We start from the raw sequence: 11,196 nt of genomic DNA on the forward strand, positions 1-11,196 counted from the left end.
ATCATATAAATCCCTGCATAGAGTTTAGTTCAGGAATTTACATGAAACAAACAAAAGAAATCAAATAAATCCCTGCATAGAGTTTAGTTCAGGAATTTACATGAAAACAAACAAAACAAAAAGCAGTAATCCCTGCATATAACTTAGTTCAGGAGATTACAATTAAATCAAATAGAATTCATAGAAATCCAAATCTCACGTAAACACAAACGAAAAACCCCAAAAACCTTCCCTGAACTACGACAGACTCGAGCTCAACTGAATCGTAACCTGTCACCTCTGCCGAGGTTCAACCTTACGACCAAACTTCAGACCCTTCTGTCATCAGAATAGAAATCCAGGTTACCATTGTAACCTTCAAACTTCAGACCCTTTGGTCATCAGAATAGAAATCCAGGTTACCACTGTAACCTTCAAACTTCAGACCTTTCGGTCCTCAGAATAGAAATCCAGGTTACCACTGTAACCTTCAAACTTCGGACCACTTGGCCCTCAGAATAGAAATCCAGGTTACCACTGTAACCTTCAAACTTCGGACCATTCGGTCCTCAGAATAAACCCAGGTTTACCACTGAAACCTTCTGACTCACAATTGTCACATCACAACTCCAAATAACTCTTTCAACAATATAATCATCAAACATATACATATCCCAACACCACACCATCCATATATATATTCCACGTAAATATATATATACGTAGTCATTCACGCAGGAATGACCACTAATACCAACTATAGTTTTATAAATTAACTACACGAAAATCATTTATATCAAAACCATGTTTTAACTTACCCATGAACCGTTGTCGATCAAGTTCATATATTTTAAAACAAATAATTTGTTTCGAAAATGATTTAACAATTAAACAAGTAATTCCGAGTAATAAATAAATCCGTTCATAAATGAACCACGTGAGATTTACTCACCTCTAATCCAGCTGCGTCTTCTATACAGCTCAAAATCACAATCACAACCGTCCACCCAAACAAAACCGTCAATCACCTAAACAAATACGATCCTAACTTAGCAATTGATTCATAACACACTTAAACGACGATCCAACGGTCCGATCATCGCCCATGACCACATAAAGTCATTGGGACAGTCATACGATCAATAAATCAGAACTACAAGTCGATCGGACGGCCAAATCCTCACGGATCGAAAACCGAAACGAATCGAAAACCCTAAAACCCTAACATGCATCAACTTTCTCCAAAATAACCTCATAATATATCAAAACGACCGTATCGATGCGTAGATGCATAAAATGAAAACAGAACACAGTTTGGATGACAGACGCGCCACCACGCGCCGCCACAGGCGATGGGTCAGCAGGCGGTCAACGGCGGCAGTCAACGCCGAGTCAACCACCTCCGATGCAAAAGTCTTCAACTACAAACTTGTTCAAAATGAAGAGATTAGCCACTTTCATACCTGGAGCTAAGCGAGATTCGGTCTAGATCGTCCTAAATCAAGCTTGGAAATTGAATTAATCTCGGCCCTTTGATCAGATTTCCAGATTCAACACGGCCCATCAATCGTCAACGCTTGATCTAGCGCTATACACTCCAAATCGTGATGAAAGGTGAGTGTGGGGATGATCAACAGGAGGAGACAATTCCAAAAATGTCAACCAATCGCCGAGGGAATGCTGGAAAACCTTTTTTCCGGCCGGGTCCGATCGACTCAACCGTGGTCTTCGATCTCGGTCTGGGGGCGACGGCGGGGCGAGCTGACACTGCAAAGAGGATGATCAGGCCGAGCCGAGTCGGTCTGGTTCGGGTCCACGGCCAGAGGACGAGCGACGGTGCCGGAAAACTCGGGTCGGGTCGACGGAGACCCGTCGGGTCTGAGGAGAGAGAACGGAGAGAATTTGGGGGAGAAAATGAGAAAATGGGAAATTTTGGGATTTAATGAAAAATCCCGGAATTTCTCATATTTATAGAAATTTCCCAAATTTTCAATCACTCATAACTTTCTCATACGAACTCCGATTTCCGCGTTCCACATGTCCACGAACTCGTATCAACGCACTTTACGACTTTCGTGAAGGAAGAATTCCCAACTCCCGTACGTATAAAAAGTCAATTTCTAAAATCGTACGTTTCGAGCTTTTGTTATTTCTTTATATTTTGATTTCTCAAATAATCCCGAAAGAGCAAGTCTTTGAGACTAAAATTCGTGCAAATGAACTTTATTAATTCCACACAAAATATAAGAAATTAAATTGAAAATCAAGGTCATTACACTTATCCTTTAGTATATCTTTCATAGAATCCAGCGTTTTTTGTTGTTCAGTGATTTTTCTGCCAACACTTGTTAGCTGTTCTTCTTCCCTTTTAGGAAGTTCTTTGATATAATCTATTTTGTGCTCTAATTTTTCTAATTGGGCGATTATATCTGGTACTTTTTCTAGATGATCTAGATACTTCTTGTATCAGGTTCTGATGTTTCTCATCAGCAGATTTCAATAGAGAATTCAACTTCTCTAATATCAATTCAGACATTGTCCCCATTGGGGATTCCCCTTTTGAGCTCTTTGCAAGCTCTGATACCAGTGATTTGCGGATCTAACCAATGGTCAAATAATCAAGAGGTTTTTGTTCCTCTCGGAGAATATATTCGAGATCTCCGATTGATTTTTCAACTTTATAAATTCTTTTCTGGACTAAGAAGATAATATCCCAATAATCGGGAGTTTCTCTTTTAAGCCTTGACCTGTAATCTTTTAAGTTTCTCAGCTTTTCTTTTTCTTCAGCTAATTCTTTACTTGTATTTTTGCAAATAGCAATCAATTCTAATCTGTCGATGATCGAAATTATGAATAGTGAAAACTAACTGTTTTCATTCGAATAGAGAATGAATTTTAACTGCAATTATAGTCTTAAACAAATAAATTCAGGATGGGCCCACCACGTTTCATCAAAAAGGAAGAGGGAAGGAAAAACTGTTCATCTTAATAGTAAACATACAAAGATCGGAGAGAGAGAGGGAGGAAGGGTACTAATGATATAAACATTAAGTGAAAAGAATAGTTCGGAGAAAAAGGAAAGACTTTGTGTGAATGAGGATAAAAATAAGTTGGTGGAGTGTATGAGATGTATTTTGGGTATAAATTGGGTGAATGGTCATTATCCCTTGATTAAAATGTGGGTATCTATTGGTATCCTTATCCCATGTTTGTTGTGGTGAGAGATGGATAGTTGGGTTCAGTTGTCTCTAATAGCTTTTAGAGACGCAAGAAATAGGGACGAATCACTAGTTCGTCACTCCTACTTATAAGGACGGATTTAGATGTAATTTTGTCCCTAATACATTTCTAGTGACGAAACCTGGGTGTCTCTATAGCCAGTTATTGGTGCATGTAGTGATATCCTGACCCAAAATCGAAACAAAACACTGCAATTTCAAACTCCATGTTAGACTTTGATCGACGGCAACCCACCAACTACAATATAGGGTGCCCAACGCCAAGTTCTCTGGATAAGTACAGAAGACCTTACGGTTGACAACCATGTTTCATGAGATCACATTCATATTAGATGGCGCAAAAGAAGAAACAATAGGCGAAGTTGGAATCCGAGCGTAGAAGCGACTCAGAAAAATAATGTTACCACCTTTGCAAAGTTGATGCGGTAATTGTATAACAAAACGTACGTAGATGAAGAGTAGAATAATTTTGAAATGGTTCTACGGACCCTGGCATTCAAATGGTGGTAAGGTGGTTGAATGCAAAGGAACCCGACCGTTGTCCAAGTAGTACTAGTGGGTGTGCAAATCCAATTATCAACAACAAGAAGAAAACAAAAATCAAACCAAGTACGAATAAACAAAGAGAATTCGAAATTCAAAATAAGCCAGCCATTTTTGGTAAGGATGTACGTGCATGATTCCTTTGAACACGGTGCGTGTTTCAGTTTCTCTGCAATGGCGAAGCAAGAGCATTTCAGTAATATATATAAAACTTGAAGGTCCAGACAGTACGTCCCAACCAACAACCAAGTACGTGAAGAGAGAGAGAGAGAGAGAGAGAGAGAGAGAGAGAGAGAGAGAGAGAGAGAGAGAGAGAGAGAGAGAGGGAGAGTAGTGACTGGACTCGTCTGGTCTGGTGCAGAGTGCAGAAGACGAAGAAGAAGCCCCAGCGTGTAGGAATGAGGTTGGTGACCGATCGACAGAGACTGACTCAGAGTCAGAGAGAGAGAGCGTAAAAGCAGAAGATAATAAGGCCCAGAAAAATCACGAACGAGGAAGAGAATCCATTAATATCAGGCAGGCTTTAACTTCAACGGCACGGACCATGTCATTGATTAATCATTTGGTTTTGCAGTGTGAATTCAAAGTAAGAACAGACACCCCACCTTGGTATCTGCAACTCCCTCCCAACATTAACTTGAAAATTGAATGACAACAACGGAGTTATTATTTCTTTAGTTTTATGGTCAATGCAAGAATTAATATATAATTCAAATTATAATTATGTTAATTTTCTTTTTTTTCCTCCCACTAGCATCTTCGATTTTATTGGGGTACGTAAGACGAAGAAATATTGTCCAAATTCAGGATTTACATCACAAAAATATTTGCAGTGATACCTAGCTCTCATAGATAATTTAGGATCCAGCTGCAGTCAGAAGTAAAAAAATGTCTAATGGGTTAAATTTGAACTATGTTTGTGATATTAATTAACCTTATCAATCATATTGTTTTCTTTATTAGAATGAAGATTACACTATCACTAATTAATAAGAGAATACAAGTACTCACTAAAAAATCGACTCCATGCCATTACATCACAAACTATGGTAGAGGTGAATGAAGATGAATACAAATTCGCCATGTAAAAGAAGCTTTCTCAGCGACATTGTACAACGTAGAGGGTACACCGTACATGTCCGTTGCTAGCAAAAACTAACGCAAACATATTCTAAACGTACTATTGAACTTTCAAACTGATATTAACTAGATACTAACTCTTTATAATACCCTTTCATCACTAAGGTCAATTTGTACCTCATCACCGCCCCTAGAGCATCTCTCCCTATTCATATATTGTGGCGAAACCCAACATGAAGGCCAAAATGAACTTACTCGATCAAGCAACGACCGACTTCTCAACTCTTGCATTGGGATCACGATGCACCTTTAGCTCATGGAGTAGTAATGTCCAGCATCTCATACTCAGACATCACATCATATCTCTCTCAATACTCATGTCCAATGTTGACAATGACGGCAGAAGGATAGGCAAGTAAACCCATTTAGGTCCCAACAACCAAAGATTAAGGCCTCCTTGGTCACTTAAGGTCGAATTGTCACATAACATGTTTTATATTCATTGTTGTATTACTCGTTACAATTATTTATGACATGTCACGACAAATTTAGTCATTTCCTTCAACTTTATATATCTCAGTACATTATATTACATGTTAGTATATAATGTACATGTTAGTATGGTCTTTTTAAAGGTAAAATTTCTTCTATGGTATCTGAAGTATGGCTAATTGGACACTTTGGTACCTAGACTTCAAAAGAGGACAATTTGATACCTAAACTTAGGCTCTGTTTGACACTTTGGTACTTCTATTAATTTTTCAGTTAAATGTAATGATAAAATTGACATTTATAATATATGTATAAAAGCAAAATAAAAAGCATGAGTTTTGTGGGTTGTACGTTGTCCGTTCTTCATCGTTTTAGGGTATGAATTGTTATGGGTTATGTTGAAGGTGAAATAATCGAATTTTATGTTTAAGAAATATAGTAATCGTGATTTGAACACCTACGAGACTACTCCACCAAACTATGTCTAATCCACTGAAAGTAGTCTCGTGAGTGTTCAAATCACGACGACTAAATTTTTTAAACATAAAATTCAATTATGCCCATATTTAACATAACCCAAAAGCATTAATTCATGTTCATTTTCTCCCAAATTAAATGATCCAAAAAAAAAAATGCTTTGCAAAAAAAAAAAAAAAAGATCCAAAAAATGATGAAGACCCGAGGCTGGTGGTCATCAGCCCACAAAACTCATGTTTTTTTTATTTTGTTTATATATATATATATATATATATATATATATATATATATATTCATTCTAAATGTCAATTTTATCTTTACATTTAACTGAAAAATTAATAGAAATACCAAACTGTTAAACGGAGTCTAAGTTCAGGTATCAAATTGTCATCTTTTGAAGACTAGGTACCAAAATGTCCAATTGGCCATACCTCATGTACCATTGAAGGAATTTACCCTCTTTTAAACTACTATTCTTATATGATCTTTATTAGTGAAACCCCCTCTTGGACAAAGTAGAATACTTGACATAAACGAGAGACATTTTTCATTGGACTCGGTATTGATTGTTCACTTCCTCTTTCATGGTATCAAAGCGGCCAAGCCATGGCTAATGGGAACTCGTTGGCTAGTGTAGTTGAAGAGACTCGATGGCAGGGGATTCATAATCGTATATATGACTCGTTACACAACTGGGGGACTGGTCTTGAGCATTGTGAACTTGTGATACAGGTTGAATATTCGAACCAAATGGAAGTTTGGCCTTGTTGGTTTGATTTTCCAACATTTTTGATCAAATGATTTCATTCATACGGAAGTGTTACAAGTGGTATGAACGATACAAACAAGAGCCACTATTGACTCACTAATAACGTCAGACCAACAGGTCTGAACAAGGACTTCCGAAATGAACTAAATCTCCGGTACACCATGAGGCCGGAACGATGGTCACACAGACCAAGAAGACTAAAAAAACCGACAAAGTGCCAACAACATTGGTAAGAACACGTCGGCATACCAACTGGGTAGCGACTCTGAACCTATGAAGGATAAACATGTGCTCGAGTCAACTCCTTCTCCTGAGTAGCGAATACACGAGATAGAACCGGGTGAAAACCGTCATCACTCGATCAGCGGTGTCTTGTAATAAGCCAACATACATGAACAATCGATTTTCCAACCTAAAAATAAGTGTTTGATTTTCGTGAGAATTTGAAATAATGTTTAATTTTACAAGATAAACTTGGGTCGTTTCTGTAACTGTAAAACTTTAGGATAGCAATGAACGAACCATGAAGAACAAGGACAGGACAAGTGGTCATTAAATATGGGCAATGTACTCGCTTCAAGGTCCAAGAAGAGAAAAACTTAAATTTTTTTTTTCCCAAAACAAAACAAAATGAAGATCAAAGTTGAAACTAAATGCAGCAGCTTTCATTTGAAATCCCTGTTCCTTGCTCTGAACGAGGTTGCACGCTCCCTCAGTCCCTGTCTCAGCCTCACTCTCTCTCTCTCTCTCTTCCCAAACCCCCACACATACACTTTCTCTCTCTTCCAAAACCCACAACGTCTCTCTGTAGCTGTCTAGTTCTAGCTAGCTACATCCAAAGCTTTCATTTTCAAACCCAAAAAGAAACACTTTTGTAGTTGTTAGTCTCAGATTCTCAATTGATTAATGTCTTTCACAACGACAGTAACAGCAACAAGGAGGCCAAAACGGCAGTACCCACCAGCCCCACCGGTCCCAAAGATCCTACATTTGCCACGTAGGCCTCGCCGGAGAACACCCAAGAGCAGCGTCGCCGCCGTTCATGGAAAACCAGCCGCGCCCACTTCGGTGGAGGACAAGAAGGGCAAGCTGGTGGCTCTGTTTGACCAAGAACGAGTTTTTTCAAAAGCTGGTTTTCCAATAGTGCTTTTGGAGAGTGAGGGGAGGAGAGAGAGGGTTAGTGAGGGGGAGGAGGAGGATGGGGGTGCTGACGTGGAGGTGGTGGAAGAGGAGAAGTGGAGGTTTCAGGCGGAGATGTTGAGGGCAGAGTGCAATTTGCTGAGGATGGAGAAGGAGATTGTGGTTAAGAAGATGGAGAGGATCAAAGTTAAAATGGAAAGGACTCTTAATTCAGCTGTGCACACTCTTGTTTCTGTGAGTCTTTCTTTTTCTTCTGATTCCTATATCTTATTTTTCCTCATTGTTGTTCTGTTTTTGAAATTAGTTTCCTCATAAAAATTTGGGTTCTAATTACTTCTTCAAAAGTTCCAAATGGAACTATGGTACCTCAAATTCAAATTTTAGATACTTCTAAGATGTAAACTTTTGTGCTGTTTTAATTTCTTGGATTGCTTTTGTGATGTCTCCATTTGCTTGACAAGATTAGAGGGAAGGCAAAGCAGTGAAATATAGAATCTTTTTGTTTGGGGTGAAATATTTTTAGTTTTTCTATCAACATGTGCTTAATACATGTTTTGTTTGGGATGGGTGGTGAAGAGAGTGTGATGTGTTGGATTTTTTCTTTAAAATATGGTCTGATATGGTTGGTTTGTGACAACGTTTGATTGTGATTGGTTTCCAGGGGAGAAAGAAGATTAGTGAAGGAAGGAATGTAACTATGGTATTGGAGGAAGAGATTCAGCAATTGGTTCAGAAACTAGAGAAGTTGCAAAGGAATCTAGGAGCTAGGGGCATGGAGGTTCGGAAGTCTAGTAACTTCGACAAACAAGCTTATCTTCTTCAAAGACGGTTAGAGAAGTTTAGAGTAACATCGGATGAGATATGCGTCAAGGAGATCCAGGAGATGGCAGAAGCAAGCTTATCAATCAAAACAAGCTATAGAGGAACTGAGAACTTAGTTTCAAGTGGCAAAAGCAATGTAAGAACTGTCTGTTTTCTCTCCAAGCTAATTTTATTGAACTTTTTTTTATGCACAATGCTGCTTTTCAATTGCTTAACTCCACTTGGTTTCAATCAAGGCTATGTGAGTTGTTATTTACAGTTGACAAAGTTGTTGTAGCCTTAAATCTGTCTCAGCAACTAACCTATGCATTGTATTATTTGAATCAATTATAATGCCTAATGTATTGAAAAGATGGTGCAGGTGGAGATTCTGAGAAGGAGAATGGAGGGGTTGTCAAATGGGATGCTATTAAAGAGGATGAAGGAGGAATATGGTTCAATGCTGTCTACAGCCAACAACTCTGTTGCCAGTTCTGCCTCCTCGTCCAAGAGAATCGAATCCACCGATTTGTCTTCTTCCTTGGTACAACAACGTTACAAAGCAAATCCTTGCATGCTTCTCTTATTTTTATGGTTCCTAGTTCATAACCTACACTAAAACAAGGAATCATAGTATTTTAAAAATTAAAAATCTACTTTTCTGTTTGAGGTTAAATCACTAAATGCATTCTTTCTCTGTTGGATATCCAAAGTGCTCCACAAATGTTATTTTTTCCCCAACACTATTTAGTAGAGAAGGGAATCTGTCAAAATTTTGACAATTTGTTCTGCAGGAGAAAGAAACTCATGATGAGAACGTATGCTCAGGACGTTGCAAGGCCATTGTTCGAAGGATTGTAGAGCAAGTACGAGCTGAGACAGAGCAATGGTCTCAGATGCAGGAAATGCTTGGGCAGGTGAGGGAGGAGATGGAGGAATTGCAGGCCTCTCGAGACTTTTGGGAAGATCGAGCCCTAGACTCTGATTATCATATCCAATCCTTGAGCTCCTCTGTAAGATTCCTTACCCAATTTTCTAATTTTAATAATAGTTTATATTTTTCTATTTGAAAGATGAACAGCCACATATTGCCATTGCAAGTCATTCTCTCTGATGATTATGTGAATATTTCTGGGAAAGTAAATATGTTAGGAATTGTTGCATCATCTTTCTCTTTGTTTTTGGTTTACTGATTTCTTGGACAGTTGGGAAATTTGAGTTGTGGAAGAGAAGGCCCGAAGCGTAGTTTTGAAATTTTTTCATATAAACTTGGTCAATCAAGAACTCATGTTTCTTCTCTTCTCCAGGTGCAAGAATGGAGGCAGAAAGCTGTTTCATCTGAAAGCAAAGCAAGGGGCTTGCAAGAACAAGTGTCATCACTCCATGCGGAGCTAAATAGCTTGAGGAAATGTGAAAACACAAAAGTAAAGAAGGAGAATTGCTCACCTAATCCCCGGGATCCGCAGAACGAAATGGAAAAACGGGTTTTGATTTGTCACTTGAAGGAAAACCATTGTACCAAAGAATACAGCAGCAAGCAAAGGGAGGTTTTACTTGAAAGTAGGAAAAAACCAGACTCATGCACCAACAGAACACCTATTGCTCCCCATGCTCTGAAAAGATCACCATTTCGAGATATTGGAAATTCCGCATTGTCATTGAGGCAACACAGCAAAGCAGTCTTCCCTTTACATTGTCCTCTACCTTCCAAGACTTAAACGCTTGACATCCAGTACCTGGATTCAGCTTGGGGCTCGTGATGCTTCATAACCAAGTTAACTGTAGGAAGTCTTCGTCTTATCTAACCTTATTAACTGTAATGCCACCTTGGAAGATCCCTGTTCTAATTTCAGTAGTAGAGCATCTTTTTCGAGAGTATTCATGAGTTCAGATCCAGGGTTTTGAATGTTTGTTGTTGGATTTTACAAGCTGCATCAGAATGGTTACTTCTAATGCCATATGGATATAAATTCATCAAACTTGAACTTTCCCAAATTGGGCACTTAACTTGAGAGACACCACTGCTACTTGAGTTGATATATATTATTGGGTTGTTGGAAACATAATGAAAATAAAATACAAGGGATATTCAACAGATTCTTATTTGTATATGTCCATATTCTCCAGAAACGATAGGAAAGAACTAGTTCAAGCGCTCATACAGGTTCTACACCGGTCCATGGTTCTCTTAGACCGATTTAAGCGCTCATTGCTTTGCTAGCTAGCAAGTTAGGTATGTTTGTGCATATTCAAAGTGGAAACAGCTTCATAGGGGGTGTTTGAAGAAGAACATATTTAAGCATTGAAGATGTGGGTTTCTTCTACTATACATCAATGTATCGATATATTGATAGCAGTTAGTTTCTTTTTCTTGGATAGGATTAAAAATCGTTATTTTCTACTGTTTTTTCTTTTTCTTTTTTTCAAACCTTTTTGTTATTTAATTTCAGTATTGTGTAATTCAATGATTTGTCCTAACTAGTGCATACTAAATAGTTTCTTTTTAGATTTGTGTTCTTTATGTTTGTAGTAGGTGTATGTATTATGTTTATGTTTCATAGTTTAATAGGCATGAATGAAATAAGTGAGTGTCAGATGTTCAATAAGTGGACCTATTTCTATGTACCACAGTGGTACGAACACAACTTCTTGTCTATCTTATCTATCTACTAATAG

At 38.2% G+C, this 11,196-nt stretch overlaps 1 protein-coding gene across 2 annotated transcripts; it reads left to right on the top strand.

The window, feature by feature from the left end:
• Positions 1 to 7,206: 7,206 nt before the first annotated feature.
• On the top strand, positions 7,207 to 10,520 carry LOC133732811 (uncharacterized). Of its 2 annotated transcripts, none has more exons than XM_062160402.1 (5): positions 7,207 to 7,953; positions 8,381 to 8,677; positions 8,894 to 9,064; positions 9,315 to 9,533; positions 9,828 to 10,520. In XM_062160402.1, exons 1-5 carry the CDS (start codon positions 7,486 to 7,488, stop codon positions 10,236 to 10,238), a joined length of 1,566 nt encoding a protein of 521 aa, XP_062016386.1. In that variant the 5' UTR covers positions 7,207 to 7,485; the 3' UTR covers positions 10,239 to 10,520. The 2 variants fall into 2 exon arrangements, with proteins under 2 accessions (XP_062016386.1, XP_062016387.1); XM_062160403.1 differs by having other exon boundaries at positions 7,208 to 7,953; positions 8,903 to 9,064; positions 9,828 to 10,519.
• The last annotated feature ends 676 nt before the right edge of the window (positions 10,521 to 11,196 follow it).

Source organism: Rosa rugosa, chromosome 2 (assembly GCF_958449725.1).
Source record: "Rosa rugosa chromosome 2, drRosRugo1.1, whole genome shotgun sequence".
Taxonomy (NCBI): Eukaryota; Viridiplantae; Streptophyta; class Magnoliopsida; order Rosales; family Rosaceae; genus Rosa; species Rosa rugosa.

Excerpts from the sequence above, each read along its gene's own strand:
- LOC133732811 (XM_062160402.1), top strand. The coding sequence starts at position 7,486 with ATGTCTTTCACAACGACAGTAACAGCAACAAGGAGGCCAAAACGGCAG. Across the intron at positions 7,954-8,380 it reads CTGTGCACACTCTTGTTTCT|GGGAGAAAGAAGATTAGTGA; the intron begins GTGAGTCTTTCT and ends ATTGGTTTCCAG. Across the intron at positions 9,065-9,314 it reads CCGATTTGTCTTCTTCCTTG|GAGAAAGAAACTCATGATGA; the intron begins GTACAACAACGT and ends TTTGTTCTGCAG.